At 34.6% G+C, this 17,252-nt stretch overlaps 1 protein-coding gene across 1 annotated transcript; it reads left to right on the top strand.

Moving 5' to 3' along the window:
• Positions 1-405: 405 nt before the first annotated feature.
• On the top strand, positions 406-12,727 carry LOC140049630 (protein Red-like). Its single transcript, XM_072094567.1, has 22 exons — positions 406-526; positions 1,163-1,235; positions 1,720-1,842; positions 2,356-2,415; positions 2,573-2,642; positions 3,011-3,105; positions 3,574-3,688; positions 4,338-4,423; positions 4,758-4,825; positions 5,426-5,589; positions 6,195-6,303; positions 6,503-6,551; positions 6,929-7,094; positions 7,244-7,330; positions 7,864-7,919; positions 8,131-8,157; positions 8,362-8,427; positions 9,189-9,255; positions 9,619-9,707; positions 11,298-11,409; positions 11,657-11,694; positions 12,028-12,727. Exons 1-22 carry the CDS (start codon positions 517-519, stop codon positions 12,062-12,064), a joined length of 1,767 nt encoding a protein of 588 aa, XP_071950668.1. The 5' UTR covers positions 406-516; the 3' UTR covers positions 12,065-12,727.
• The last annotated feature ends 4,525 nt before the right edge of the window (positions 12,728-17,252 follow it).

The raw sequence follows: 17,252 nt of genomic DNA, 5'->3' as shown, positions 1-17,252 counted from the left end.
ACTAACTAAACTAGGCCTAGTATTCGGCATTAAATATGCCAAGCCTACTACTACTAGTACTAGGCCCTAGATCGGATTGCGCAGAAACGCCTGCCTGAACTAAATTTAAACAACAATTTAATAATTTTGTTAATGTTTACTAACAAAAAAATATATATTCTAAAAACTTACCACTACAATTTACCCAATACAACACGAGAAAACTTCCCGAACAAACAATAACACGTCACACGTGGATGTGGTTCAATGGTTTATTATACACTTCCGGGGTATGTGATCGCGTAACTTGCTTGCCGGAATGGCTGCCCATGGAATTTCACTCATGCGCAGTGTATAAGAGATAGGAGTTCCCTATCTTGCGCCACTTCGTGGCGCTATAGTATCTTTGCTCAATAGTATCGACGACGAAGTCGACGACGACGCGAAGGAAGAAAAAAACTCGTTCACTATTTTTTCATCTGTTGTTTACGTGTAATTTCTGCAATTAATTACTTTGGTTGAACAACACAATCCAAGATGCCTGAAAGTAAATATCATTTGATACAACTTCCAATAATTTCTAAGACTTTTGCAAAAGAAATACTTGTAAAATGATGTATAAAAAATAGGTTAGCCTAGGCCTAGGCTTTAGGTGACCGCCTAGGCCCTAGCTAGGCCTATCTAGCTGCTAGGCTAAATCTTCACGACGAAGACTAGGCCTAGCTGCTAAGTCTTGGAAGGCTAATTACTAGGCCTAGCCTCTATACGATCCCAGGCTAGTTTATCCCCCTAGATGGCCTTGTTACAGTACAGGCGTATGTAGACCAGGCCTACCAAGTGAGTGAGGTGATGTTATAAAAAAAATAGGACCCTAGAATAGGCCCTAGGCTAGGCCTACTAGGCTAGCTAGAAGGCCTTTAAAATGATAATAATTAATTACTAGGCCTAGCCTCTAGTAGCTTAAGGCTACAGTAGGTCTGATTTTAACTTCTTTTTTCCCTGAAACTAGGCCTAGGCCTAAAAATCAACCTTAGCCTAGGCCTGTATTTATTATAATTTATTACTGTATTAGCAATTATTAGCTAAATGGTGGTGTGGTTTCATTTTACATAATACATACATGATGTACATCGATTTTTGCAGTTAATATTTATTTAATAATGTTTTTTTTCTTTCCATTTAGAAGGCGAGGAACCGTTTTCAAACCCATTGCCTCCGATGATGGATCGGAGGATGATGGAGGAGACTGACCAAGGGTAATAAGAACCTTTAACAAAATTAAAATATTTTTAACATTAATATTAACTAGTTTGACAAAAAAAGTGTGATGTCCATATAGGCGCCGCACATCACATTTTTTTGTCACATAAAGTTTGATAGTGTAGACAAGGCTTAACAGTATGTTTTCAGACGTGTTTGATCCAAAAAATGAATGGGTTAATAATATGTAATATATTTCAAACAATGTTACGATACTAATTGATGTGAAGCGCCGCTGATTATAATTAAATGTTGTATAAATGTGCGCTATACAAGTAATAATAATAATAATAATAATGTAAAGCATAAGAGGCTTTTTGCATTAAGCGCAATATAAGATTAAGTAGATATTATTATTCTTTTAAAATTAATAACATAATTTCCTGTTGTAAAAGTCAACAATCAATCAATAGATGTTTTTTTCCGATCACCTATTTATTTACCATAATCTTTACTGAATCCTGTTTTTAAATTTTTCAGTGGATCTCAGATGACAAATGATGATTTCCGTCGTCTGCTGATGACTCCTCGTGCTACACCTGGTGAAGCACCACCATCATCAATGTCATCTTCGTCTTCAAAATCGCGAGAACACAAAACAAGGTTTGCTATTACTTTCTGTTCAATACAAGGCACAGTCTTTTGTGCATATAGTTTTTTTTGCTATCGGCACAGTTCACCATTTAATCAAGTATTTTATCAACATGGTTGGCACACCCCCTGTGCCCATACACAAGGTCGACTTTGACTATAGTGAACTGTAATCACATAGTTGACACTGCCTTGTCTGAATACCAACATAAAAGGAGATTCAACCAAAGCACTTCAATTAAAAATGAAGCTGTAGACTCATGGTCAATCGTATGTATCTAGAATTGTTGATTGGGTTGGACCACTGTTACAAATTGTAATATAATAAGATTTGTTAAGCGCACATATCTACCAAAGTGCTAAAGATGCTAGTTTTTATCAGGGATTAAAAAATTATAAGCTTGAAGACCACATAAATATTACCCATACAGTATAGGAAAAGTAAGATCAAGGTAAAAGGGATATATCTAGTCATTCACAAATCGGCTTGACTGTTAAATTTAAAACTTATTTTTTTAATCATAGTGTCCCCAGGGAATATAACGAAGATGATGATCCTCGAGCAAAGCGAAGGAAAAGAAAAATGTAAGTATCAACATCTTAACCTTCTATTTTGCTCGTTGTTGCTTTTTGTTTTATTTTCTAATGTTAGAAATAAATATAATAAATCATTTCTTTATTTTACTACTAGAATAACATTACGTTATTGACATTATTTGATTTTCATTTATTTATTTTTCAGATTCTATGCTAAGTTGAAGAAGCAGGAAGCTGAGAGAGAAGCTGAACTTGCTAAGAGATACAGGGATAGGGTATGTTATGTTATATTGAATGTTATGTTGAATTTTTACTGTATATTGAAGGTTATATTGAATGGTATATTGAAGGGTAAATCCTGGTTTAAAATATAATCAACTACAGTGCATCCACATAGTTAATAACGCCCTTTTTTACGGCAGAGGAAAGCAAACCAAGCATTGTGAAATAATTTCTTTTTTTTTATGCCGTGCCCTAAAATAATTTTTCCTAGTGTAAATATGAATTTTCTTTATTGTTTTTTTTTTTTTTCATATTTTCAAATATATTGAATAAATATAGAATAATAGTAAATAATGATAGTTGGTTGCATCATTTTTTCTTGTGCTTCACTGGGTTTGACCTTTGATATTTTTCTTGGTAGGCTCGTGAACGACGAGAAGGAAAGACAGATTATGAAGAGACAGAGATGGTTAGTACAACCGCAAACTACCGAGCAGTCGCCCCCGATGTTCAGTCGTAAGCAATCTGTTTCTATTTCCATTAAAGAAACACTTTAGATAAGTTAAGTGGCTTCACGGTTAAGGCAGGTCACTGTAACATAACCAAAAACAAGGATAAGGTATTTTGGAAAAGTAGTGTTCCGATCCACATTTATTTATCACGGTTAACATTCATGAGTTTTTATTTTTGTATAAATATGTTTATGGAAATCTACCAAAATTATTGTCATATCTTTATTTGTCCATTAAAAAGAAATTAACAGAATTTAATTTGCTTTGAAAAACTGGCATATCATCATAAAATTATATAAATATATATAATGTATAAAAATACACAGAAAATTGCACCAACACAAATAAACACTATAACAACACAATTCTCTGATGAAAGATCAAGAATTACTTACTATAATAATTATTCAATATTGCACATGGTAATGGTAATTAATCATTGGTAATTGGTTTGATGTTGCTTTTTTTTTAGTGGGGATACTGCCGCTAATCGTCGTAAGCAATTGATTGAAGAGAGTAAATATCTTGGAGGTGACATGGAGCATACTCATTTGGTGAAAGGTCTTGATTATGCCCTCTTACAAAAGGTATAGGCATGCTACTTACTGAAAGAGAATAAATTAATAACATAAAGCCGGAAACAACAGCAATACATTTTTAAATAGTTTATCTATCCTTTAATTGGCGAGTTTCTCGCTGTTGTATGAAATTTTTTTTAAACACACTGGATTTTTGCAAGGCTAGTCTTCTATTAACACACGGGAACAGGAGGGCATTTTACCACCAAAATAAACTATAGGAGGTCAAATTTTTGACAGATGAAATCTATGCTCTGAAACAGTTAACTTTTCAAAATTCTATTTCTTCTTGGACAGGTTTACATGGCTTGTTAATGAATCATAATTGTGAACTACAGTATATTATGGACCCTGTTATACATTGAATGACATTTATTTGGTCAATCAACATACATTTACTTACTTGATAGTAGTGTGAAAAAGTTATGCCTTATGTGGCCTTTACCTCGCCTTGTGTGAAATTTTCACCACCCACCCTAATTCCCCAGCACAGATCGTCATGTTTTATATTAATAATTATATTTAAAGCATCTTTGCCTTGTCTGTTTTTAACCTATTACTACGGCCTTGTAAAGGGAGCTGTTACCACATAGTCGAGAAGAGAATTCCAGAAATTAGTAATACTTTGAGAGATGAAGTCCTTTCAATTTCTTTTAAGGTTCGAGCTGAGATAACTCACAAAGAGAAAGAAGAGGAAGAGGTGATGGAAGAGAGTTTCAAGAACGCAATCAAAGAAGAAACAAAGTAAGTAAATAATATAATAGTATGTTCAGACTCATGGTGTTATTGAGTTCCATCATCACTCACTCATCAGTCATGTCCCTATTGGTCAGCATAAAAATCATTTATGCATTATAAAGTAGCATTTTATTTAAACAATATTTAATAAGGGTGATCCATCTAGCATAAGCTGATCATTAGGGACCCTCAAACAATACAAACAGAATTTTTTTTTTTATTCAATCTCTGCTTGCGTTACTAAAATACAGATTCAAGTTGGTAGATTCATGTTCTAATTCTGACAGAAAATGCATATATTGAACTACATGTTTATAGTGATATATTTTGCTTTTATTAGGGAGCCTGTTAAAGAAGTTAAGAAACCGGTAGTTGAAGATGAGCATATTTCTTTCAAGACAAGAGTGGGTGAGTAATCGATTTTGTTATTACTGTACATTTATATTATTAGTATATTATTAGCATTGCTTTCATTTTTTAAATATTTATTATAATTTATATAGCACTTTTCCAAAAGAAAAAATAAACAAAGCGCTTTACATAAAAAAGACGCAAAAACGAGTTACTACTTAGGAAATAGATGTTTCAAAACCATGATTTGTTCCTTGATCTCGAAATGAAGTTTATTCCACATCACAGCCCCAAATTTTGTTTTATTACCAGAGGTCCACTTTTTGAGATAATGATCCAAACTAGTGTGATCTGCCTCGGACCTCATACTCCTCTTACCACATCTATACACTCTTATTTAATTATTATTACTTATTTGAATTTCTTTAATATTTATGTATTTTCAGTTTTTAATTGTTAGTACATATGTGATCAATGAATTTCCATAAAGAATGACTGGCATAAGTATACTGTAGTACAGTAATTTAAAGATAAAGAAGCATACAAGAATGTGTCAAAAGAACATTATACATTTAGAGTGACAGAGAGGCAAACAGATCATTTATTATAGGCTAGTCCTAGTAGGAATTTCATATTTACTAATAAAATATTTTACAGGAAAGAATGTGTACCGTACATTATTCAAGAAACGTCCACCAGAGCGTAATGAGTTGTTTTTGCCAGGCCGTATGGCGTACAAGGTAGAACTAGATGACGATTACGCTGAAAGTGATATTCCTACTACTGTGATACGTAGCAAAGCAGACTGTCCTACAATGGAGGTAAATCCGATTCCCTACATTCTTTAGACCTAATTTAAGGTCACAAACTACATTTAATGTAAAAATAAATACTATATGGTCCTATTGTGATAACTTTTTTCATCTTTAAATGGTTAGAAATGTAAAAAATAAGTCAATTCTAATAAATTAAGTGGCTCGCTATAAATCCCAACATACATAGCGGGGATTGATATTTTTGTTTTTATTCTGTGATTCGTCCACACTTTCAATCGATCGTAAGGCCAAAACAAATGGAAGACTCGTACCTTTTTAGCGGAAATTCCTGGTTTTCCCCAATCTGAATTACCGAATTCTGGCAAAAACAGAAAGACAATTTAATGCAGCAATTGGACAACGTCAGGCCTATAGCTAGCGTACGATATTCATATGTTACTGCTGTTTACCAGCTTGGCCTACAAAACTAAGCCTACCTAGGCTAGGTCTAAAGACCGTCGAGAGGACATTCGACGCAAGGTACTTAGGTAGTGCAATGTTTCTCTCTTTTTAACCCCCTACCCTGATCATATACAGTAATTGGCACAAATACTGAATAAATGGCAATGACTACAACAAAACACTAACAATTGTTTTATACCTATTTTTAGTCGCATACTACACTGACGGCAAATGATATTGTAATTAACAAGCTGACTCAGATTCTGTCATATTTACGGCAAGGACAAAGAGGAAGAAAGTTGAAGAAGAAAGAAAAAGGTTTATATCAATTAATAATGTTTTAAAAATGTGAATTAATATGTGTAATGTTTTCACAGACTCTTTTCTTGACGAAGCCCAAAACCTTAGGTATATGATTAAAAGTGTAAATATATGTTGCTATAACGTTACGGAGAACTAATCATCGCATATCCTAAACTAAGTATTATTTTTTAACATTTAATATTGTTTATAATAGGAAAACTGAAAGAAGAAATGAAGGAAAAATTACCTGGCCATGATGATAAGTAAGTAAAAAAAAACATTCAGTTTGTAAGCATTATTCTCTCCATATTGTTATTCTAGTACCATTAAACAAACAACACAAGCAAAAATTTAATAGATTTTCAGATTAATTAATTCCAAACAAACATGTGAATATACTATTTGTTATAGGTATTTGTTTTTTTTGTATTTGAAAATTTTATTATTTTTTACCATGTTCTATCACATTTGCCATTAATTTGTAGATTGAATAACACAGAATTTACTTTTATAAGAATAACATTTGTGACATCACTAAAAATTCACCTTTGTATAATTAATTTAAATTTAATAATTACCTTATAATTATATTCAGATTTTCATAAGACTGTAAAGGTAATTTTGTTGTTATTGCTTTTAGTATTTTCAATGATGTGGGTGATTATGCACCACCGTCGTTTGTAAAACCAAAATCTAAAGAAGAGAGGCGAGAAAAAAGCAGCAAGACGCGTGACCGTGGCGGACGTAGCGATGACCGTGACCACAAACATAGAAGTTACTTTGAGAAACCTCAAGATAGAGGAGAGGTAAGTTTAAAGAATATTAAAGTGAAAGAAAAATTTTAATTATGTAGCAGTGGAATTTGTGAAAACAGTCACGAGTTATGTACTAATGTCTCTATGTTTTCTTAATCCCTCCATGTTTTCCTAATGCATCTATTTTTTCATTTAATTAGGGAATACAAGAATCAAGATCGTCATCCTCATCAACTGGAGGAAAAGATCTTGTCCAAAATATCATTAAAAAGTATGGATCTTCTAAGGTATGTGATTTACATATATTTCATTTCTTTTATATGTTGTTAAACAAGAACAATTGTATTTGCTACTGTAGTTTAGGTGCAGTGATCCGATCAGGGACATGAGTGACCCTGCCCATTATGAACTTTAGGATCCTCCTGGCCCAGGGGAGAGCACCTAAGGGACCTTAGGTTAAAGGACTGCCTATTATTTAATATAAATTTATTATTTAAGTAATAATGAAATAAAAAATAAAATAAAAAAATAGATATACATAATAATGTACATAAGTTGCCGGTCTCTCTCACGCAAAGGTAATGCATATGTCAACTTCAGTCAACGATGGCTTGAAGTTAACGGTTAAATAAACAAGAAGAAGACGTTTAACATCATCAAGATAAACAGCACCATAATGACTAAGTTAAATCTTGATTTTACTCTTCTCTCAATTTGATTAGATTACAATTTTTAGAATGGAAACATTTCATACTATTCCGTGTACATTAATTATACAAAATTGGTTTCAAATGACATCCTTTTCTTCTTTTTTTGTTAGCAATCTTCTGAACCTGATGGTAGATTTGCTGGAACATTCACAACAGTTGATAAGAAATATCCTTTTGTTATTTATAATCTTATTTCAATTTTTGCCATCCAGTACAATATATAATAACAACTAATACATACAGATATATAATACCGTAATAATTAATTTACTTTAAATGCCCACAGAAAACTAAAAAATATTGATCGTCCCAGGGTGGTATTAGGAGACTTTATTGTACAAAAAAAACACTTCCCAAATCTTTAACTTGTTATATACGTCGGATAGACATGAAGATAAACGATCGTAAGTATTTTATTCCAATACTATTATTTATAATTATTATTTTATACTAGGCACACTATACTGTTACTGTCCATTTGAGGCTTAGGGAGTGGAGTTGCACAAATACTTGGAATTTTTGCATAATTTTTTTTTTTTTTATTTTTTTTTAAATTTTATTTTATACTCATAAAAAAGTTATATTGTATTTTCTTTTCTCTAATTAAGGCGAGGCAAACATAGAGGGGGTAAATCTGAAGACCCTGGCGGAAGTTACGCTGAATGCTATCCTGGGTAAGTATACACGATTTGGTCTTCGAAATTCGCAAACATTGTTATTAGGCTAGTGCTGGGAAACGTAACGATGGAAACGTAAATTGAATGCCCCTTTTATCTTGTCATTTTGAATTTGAAAAATAGTCATGAATGTGGTGGTTGGAAAATTCTGAGTGGTGGAAGATACCGGCGAGAATTCTGCTTTGTGGAAACGTTTCTCAGGTGTTCTCAGTGTCCTGAAAATACAGTACACTTCTTAAAGCAAAAACTGTGTCGTTTTAGTGGAAATAATAATTATTATTTTTAATACAGTAATTGTTTTAATGACAAAATAGAAGGGCACAAACTTCCGCTTTAAGTATATGAACATTTAATGACGTGTTCCCATACAGCTATGGAACTGTCCTTTAAATGATATGAACATTGGGTAATAACTTTTTGAGTAATCCTAACTATAGCTCTGTCTACACTATCAAACTTGTTTCACAAAAAAAGTGTGATGTGCCCAAATATGGTAGTGATATGCTCAAATATGTTAGTGAAATGATATCATCATAACCATATATACGGGCACATCACATTTTTTGTCACATAAAGTTTGATAGTGTAGACAGAGCTTAACAAATGTATTAAGAAAGAAACAAACACACACACAATCATAACAAATAAAATACAAAACAAACCTCATTTCACATTTAACGAGATATTGATTATTCATAAAGATGTTAGTCTTGTTGTGCTAACCTATTACGCTAATAATGTATCATTTTCTTTCATAGATTGATGGAAAGCATTGATGCATGTGACGACTCTGATGATGAAGCAGACTACAGTAAAATGGATTTGGTAAGATTATCATAATTATGAATGCAAACATACAAGATATATTTGTTTTTCTTTAGCCATGTTTGAAACACTGTACATTATAATGTACATGTATTACATGTAATATACTGTATACGTATTAGAAGTTTTTACCATTACTTATACATGTAAAGATGAACTTCTCGCATTGAATTATTTCTTTTTAAATTTTCGTTGGTTGAAACTTTGCTGTAGTTCAATTAAAGTTGAGTTTACATAACATTTGTAAAAGTTACTGTATAGAATGATAGTGGTTTTTAACACATTGTATTATATACAAATATTAACCTTAGAACAGTCCGGTTTCTCCAAAACTAATTTCTGTTTATATATTGTTGATTTCAGGGTAACAAGAAAGGCCCCTTAAGTCGCTGGGATTTCGAAACACAGGACGATTACAGTAGCTACATGAACAACAAAGAAGCTATGCCAAAGTAAGATATTAATAAACACTTACGCCCATATTCTTAAACCGGACTTTAGTCGTAGTTCGAGCTAAAACTTTAAAAATGACGTCGTTTTAATTCATAAACCGAACTTCAACTAAATCGCCGACTAATTCAGGCCAACCTCGACTAAATCGAGACGAATTTTGATTGATTTTTTTAGTCCTGGAGGGGGCAGGCTAAATGGTCGACTAAATGGTTTTTAAACGATGTTTATGAAAAATGTAACAGTCATTGAGTTGTTATATTGGCCAGATATTGAAAAATGAAATATCTATTTTTATATTAGCTTAATTAAGTATACATTGGTATAAGTTATAATATTGAAAATAATCTTTATTTACAACCGTATACAAATTACATTATTTTCTTCGCGCAAGTCCGACTTGAATTACGTCACGCCATAGCGACAATGACAGATGCGGGAATTCACCACGCGATGGAATGTTTAGGGGGCCTAGCGCTTTCTTGTCACGCGATGAAGTGCGTGGTTCGTCGCGATCATACTTTGTTGGGGGCCTAGAAAATATAAAAGTTACTGTACCGCCATGGTTCCTGAATATATTTTGAATATTTTGTTTGTTGTTAATCGAAAGTACTTCACTGTTAAATTGATACTGATCTTGTTCTAATAATTAACGATTAAAATTACTTTTCATGTATATAGTCCTGATGCGTAAAAAGTGTTGTAAGAAAATGGAAAGTGATATCAATGCGCAAAATTTCGTCTGCTCCTCAAATACTCTCTTGTCATTGGCCAATGTATAGCCTTTGTTACCCAGACGTGTGCAACTCGACTAAAAGCTCGACTTCATTAAGTCGAACTGCAAACTTCGACTACTTTGTTTTTGAATCGAATTTGAAGTAATAGCTCGAACTACGACTTTTTCAAGTCGAACTTCAAACTACAACTAAAGTCCGGTTTAAGAATACGGGCGTGACTTATAGTATCAATGCTTTTTCTTTTATATAAAACAATAAACATTTTCATTCTGGTTACGACTCTTATAAGATAGCATTTCTTTTAAAATTTTTGATGAACATATTTAGATACCATCAGAAAAACTTGTCTAAAGTAAGCTGCAGTGTAACTTTGTAGGCATTTGCAAAATAACACTCAAAATGATGTGATATTGGTTACTACTAGAGTTACATTTCTGTTGCTTATACGTATTATTGATCGTAAAAGACAACCAATTGAACGAGTTTTAAATGTTAAATCAAATAAGTTGGTATTCTACGCATAAAGTACGCCCTCAATTTGTTACTGTACGCGGTCTTAAATAAGACTGTTTTATAAGGTCTAACAGGGGTGGCTTTAGTAAGGCCGTCTATCTGATAAAGCCAGCTGATTTAATCGGGTAGTTAAGTCATCAGTTAAGACTGTTTTATAGCAATCCGCCTCTGAAAAAATCCTTTCAAGCATGCATTGCTTCTGTAGGTGATGTGATCTTTATAGGATGAGCATAAGGTTAAATCTGCAGCATCTAGTCCACCAAATTGTAAAGACTAACTAATATGAGATCATTGCTGCGTATTGTTGTCATCTCTTAAACAATTACCGGTATAATTTTGCAGGGCTGCATTCCAATTTGGTTTAAAGATGTCTGAGGGACGTAAAACTCGCAGAGTTGGGGGTCAGAAGAATGAAAAGGCAGAACTGGACAAGGAATGGAACAAGATTCAACAGGTAATAAACAAAATAAATCTGGTCTTATAATGGTAAGGGATCGGAATTAATATTGGCAAGTCCGTCATATTGAATGCCCTTAATTTCCTCATCTTTTGTGGGACGTAAAGCCATTGCTTCTGTGTACATATATTGAACATTAAAGAACTTGGTACAATTTGAAAGTCTCCCTGTAGTTTGCAGTTAAGCTTGAATTAAATATTAAAAGGTGTAATTTGATTAACAAAAATGTTAACATTTCTTGTAGATTATTGCCAAAAGAAAAGCTACAGGAACAGGTGATGGGTAAGTATTTTCATATTTTTAACAACCTGCAATATGTATGCATGCAATGGCAAATACCTAGATTAAATGTGGAGAAGTAGCTTGAAGTGGCTTCAATATAAAGAACCAAGTGAAATATTTATTGCGAAGAAAAAGCATTGTGAAATAATCCTGTTGCTATAAGGCTTTTACATAACGTTAAAAGATAGCAGGTACTTTTTTCTAGATGTTTGTTGAAGCAGAAAAGGCATTGTGAAATAATCCTGTTGGTATATCTAAGGATTTCACATGTTAAAAGTGGTGAAACATAACAAACATTGTGAAGTAATCATTAAATCTTGTTTTTCTTTAAAGGAGTGGCGGAAACTACAAGAAGTCTAAAGGATACTAAACTGAAGCAATCTTTGATAAGATTCATTTTGGAACTCACAATTATGTAATTAATTTAATAATATGCATGCAGGTTAAAATTACTGTTTATAATGTCACTGTTTACTGGAAAATAATATTGTTGTCATTTAAGAGATTGGTAAACACTTTTAGCAGTAATAACAGATTTATTCATTTTTGTTTTAATATCAATGTTTACAATTGATTATTACATCTTTTATGGTTGGGAATTATTATTATTCATGGTATATTTATTTCCAACACTGCTCATTTTGTTTTTTAAAAAGCCATTAGTATTTTTATACAATTTAACAGAACCATACAACACAAAAATACACTAAATATTAATTAGATAAATTAAAACATTATTATTTCGAAGGTGACTAGTAAAAGTAATTTATTAAATAAGTTATATAAAGCTCTGTCTACACCATCAAACTTTATGTGAAAAAAAAATGTGATGTGCCCATATATGGTAGTGATATGCTTAAATATGTTAGTGATATGACATCATCATGTCCATGGGCACATCACATTTGTTTGTCACATAAAGTTTGATAGCCTGTGTAGAAATAGCTTTAGATTTATAGCATCTCTTTTAAGAAGGCCCTTATAATGATAAAACTAATAAAATTTTTGTTTTTAACAGACAATCAAACACTAAATCAAGTACATTATTTTTTTTTATAATTACCAAATTATTTTTAAAGGAATCCATTAAGCGCAGAACCCATTATTAAAATCGGCCATTTTTCGGAAATTTTACAGGGATTTTTTCAAAAAAATGGCAAATTTTCGACCTTTTTATTTTTCGTTAAAACTGGTTACTATAGCTCAATTAACATGCGCAGAACCCATTAGTCGACTCTGCGCATGTTTATTATGCTATAGTAACCATTTATGTCAAAAGTGGTTACTATAGCACAATTAACATGGGCAGAATCCATTATTCGATTCTGCGCATGTTTTTTATGCTATAGTAACCATTTATGTAAAAAAATAAAAGGGTCGAAAATCGGCCATTTTTCGGAAATTTTCCTGTACTATAGTACAGGAATTTTTTCGAAAAAATGGCAAATTTTCAACCTTTTTATTTTTCGATAAAACTGGTTACTATAGCACAATTAACATGCGCAGAACCCATTATACGACTCTGCGCATGTTTTTTATGCTATAGTAACCATTTATGTAAAAAAATAAAAGGGTTGAAAATCGGCCATTTTTCGGAAATTTTTCTGTACTATAGTACAGGGATTTTTAAAAAAAAATGGCCAATTTTCGACCTTTTTATTTTTCGATAAAACTGGTTACTATAGCACAATTAACATGCGCAGAACCCATTAATCGACTCTGCGCATGTTTATATGCTATAGTAACCATTTATGTCAAAAGTGGTTACTATAGCACAAACACAATTGACATGCGCAGAACCCATTATTCGACTCTGCGCATGTTAATTATGCAATAGTAACCATTTATGTCAAAAAATAAAAGGGTCGAAAATCAGCCATTTTTCGGAAATTTTCCTGGTTACTATAGCACAATTAACATGCGCAGAACCCATTAGTCGACTCTGGGCATGTTTATTATGCTATAGTAACCATTTATGTCGAAAAATAAAAGGGTCGAAAATCGGCCATTTTTCGGAAATTTTCTTGTACTATAGTACAGGGATTTTTTCCAATAAATGGCCAATTTTCGACCTTTTTATTTTTTGATAAAACTTGTTACTATAGCACAATTAACATGCGCAGAACCCATTAGTCGACTATGCGCATGTTTATTATGCTATAGTAACCATGTATGTCACAATTGACATGCGCAACCCATTATTCGATTCTGCGCATGTTTTTTATGCTATAGTAACCATTTATGTAAAAAAAAAAAAGGGTAGAAAATCGGCCATTTTTTTAGAAAATTTCTAAAAATGACCAAATTATATTCACTTTTCAAAAAACTATTATTATGCAATAATATTGCTATATATGTGCATATACTGCACAGCGTTATCATCATCTTATAGACGTATAGTGACCATTTATATCCAAATATGAAAGGGTTGAAATTTGGTTATTTTTTCGAAAAAATCCCTGTAATATAGTTCAGGGATTTTTCAAAATACTATTATATTGCGTTATATCATCATCTTATAGACATAGTGACCATTTATATACAAAAATAAAAGGGTCGAATTTGGCAAATTTTTGAAAAAATCCGTGTACAGGGATTTTTGTATTTTTTTTAAATCATGAAAACCAAATAACAAATGTACAGTATTGTATTTCTTCAAGTACAAAATCAAACATATGGAATATTTCTATAACACGGAGAAACGGTAATGACAGATCATAACCAATATACTTTGAATACAGTATACCATGCTTTAATAAACATTATCTATCGACAATATGTCAACTTACCGTAATGTAAAATGTTAATTCAAAAGTGGACACCCCCTATTCAGTGGACACCTCCTATTCAGTGGACACCCCCTATTCAGTGGACACCCCTTATTCAGTGGACACCCCTTATTCAGTGGACACACCCTCTTTAGTGGACACACCCTCTTTAGTGGACACTCCTTATTCAGTGGACACCCCTTATTCAGTGGACACCCCTATTCAGTGGACACCCCTTATTCAATGGACACCCCTTATTCAATGGACACCCCCTATTCAGTGGACACCTCCTATTCAGTGGACACCCCTTATTCAGTAAACACCCCTTATTCAATGAACACCCCTTATTCAATGAACACCCCTTATTCAATGAACACCCCTTATTCAGTGAACACCCCCTATTCAGTGGACACCCCTTATTCAGTGGACACTCCCAATTCAGTGGACACCCTTTATTCAGTGGACACTCCCTATTCAGTGGACACCCCTTTTTCAGTGAACACCCCTCATTCAGTGAACACCCCTTATTCAGTGAAAACCCCTAATTCAGTGAACACCCCTCATTCAGTGAACACCCCTCATTCAGTGAACACTCCATATTCAGTGGACACCTCTTATTCAGTGGACACCCCTTATTCAGCGGACACCCCTTATTCAGCGGACATCCCTTATTCAGTGGACACTCTCTATTCAGTGGACACCCCCTATTCAGTGAACACTCCCTATTCAGTGGACACCCCTATTCAGTGGACACCCATTATTCAGTGGACACCCCCTATTCAGTGGACACCTCCTATTCAGTGGACACTCCCTATTCAGTGGACACCCCTTATTCAGTGAACACTCCATATTCAGTGGACACCCCCTATTCAGTGGACACCCCTATTCAGTGGACACCCCTATTCAGTGGACACCCATTATTCAGTTGACACCCCCTATTCAGTGGACACCTCCTATTCAGTGGACACTCCCTATTCAGTTGACACCCCTTATTCAGTGGACACCCCCTATTCAGTGGACACCTCCTATTCAGTGGACACTTTCTATTCAGTGGACACCCTCTATTCAGTGGACATCCCCTATTTAGTGGATACCTCTATTCAGTGGACACCCCCTATTCAGTGGACACCCCCTATTCAGTGGATACCCCCTATTCAGTGGATACCCCCTATTCAGTGGACACCCCAATTCAGTGGATACCCCCTATTCAGTGGACACTCTCTATTCAATGGACACTCTCTATTCAGTGGACACCCCCTATTCAGTGGACACTCCCTATTCAGTGGACACCCCTATTCAGTGGACATCTCAATTCAGTGGATACCCCCTATTCAGTGGACACTCTCTATTCACTGGACACTCTCTATTCTGTGGACACCCCTATTCAGTGGACACTCCCTATTCAGTGGACACTCCCTATTCAGTGGACACCCCTTATTCAATGAACACCCCTTATTCAATGAACACCCCTTATTCAATGAACACCCCTTATTCAGTGAACACCCCCTATTCAGTGGACACCCCTTATTCAGTGGACACTCCCAATTCAGTGGACACCCTTTATTCAGTGGACACTCCCTATTCAGTGGACACCCCTTTTTCAGTGAACACCCCTCATTCAGTGAACACCCCTTATTCAGTGAAAACCCCTCATTCAGTGAACACCCCTCATTCAGTGAACACCCCTCATTCAGTGAACACTCCATATTCAGTGGACACCTCTTATTCAGTGGACACCCCTTATTCAGCGGACACCCCTTATTCAGCGGACATCCCTTATTCAGTGGACACTCTCTATTCAGTGGACACCCCCTATTCAGTGAACACTCCCTATTCAGTGGACACCCCTATTCAGTGGACACCCATTATTCAGTGGACACCCCCTATTCAGTGGACACCTCCTATTCAGTGGACACTCCCTATTCAGTGGACACCCCTTATTCAGTGAACACTCCATATTCAGTGGACACCCCTATTCAGTGGACACCCCTATTCAGTGGACACCCATTATTCAGTTGACACCCCCTATTCAGTGGACACCTCCTATTCAGTGGACACTCCCTATTCAGTTGACACCCCTTATTCAGTGGACACCTCCTATTCAGTGGACACTTTCTATTCAGTGGACACCCTCTATTCAGTGGACATCCCCTATTTAGTGGATACCTCTATTCAGTGGATACCTCTATTCAGTGGACACCCCCTATTCAGTGGATACCCCCTATTCAGTGGATACCCCCTATTCAGTGGATACCCCCTATTCAGTGGACACCCCAATTCAGTGGATACCCCCTATTCAGTGGACACTCTCTATTCAATGGACACTCTCTATTCAGTGGACACCCCCTATTCAGTGGACACTCCCTATTCAGTGGACACCCCTATTCAGTGGACATCTCAATTCAGTGGATACCCCCTATTCAGTGGACACTCTCTATTCACTGGACACTCTCTATTCTGTGGACACCCCTATTCAGTGGACACTCCCTATTCAGTGGACACTCCCTATTCAGTGGACACCCCTTATTCAATGAACACCCCTTATTCAATGAACACCCCTTATTCAATGAACACCCCTTATTCAGTGAACACCCCCTATTCAGTGGACACCCCTTATTCAGTGGACACTCCCAATTCAGTGGACACCCTTTATTCAGTGGACACTCCCTATTCAGTGGACACCCCTTTTTCAGTGAACACCCCTCATTCAGTGAACACCCCTTATTCAGTGAAAACCCCTCATTCAGTGAACACCCCTCATTCAGTGAACACCCCTCATTCAGTGAACAC

Source organism: Antedon mediterranea, chromosome 5 (genome assembly GCF_964355755.1).
Source record: "Antedon mediterranea chromosome 5, ecAntMedi1.1, whole genome shotgun sequence".
Classification (NCBI taxonomy): Eukaryota; Metazoa; Echinodermata; class Crinoidea; order Comatulida; family Antedonidae; genus Antedon; species Antedon mediterranea.
Note: the sequence above shows the minus strand (reverse complement) of the source record. Positions and strands in the feature narration are given on the sequence as shown.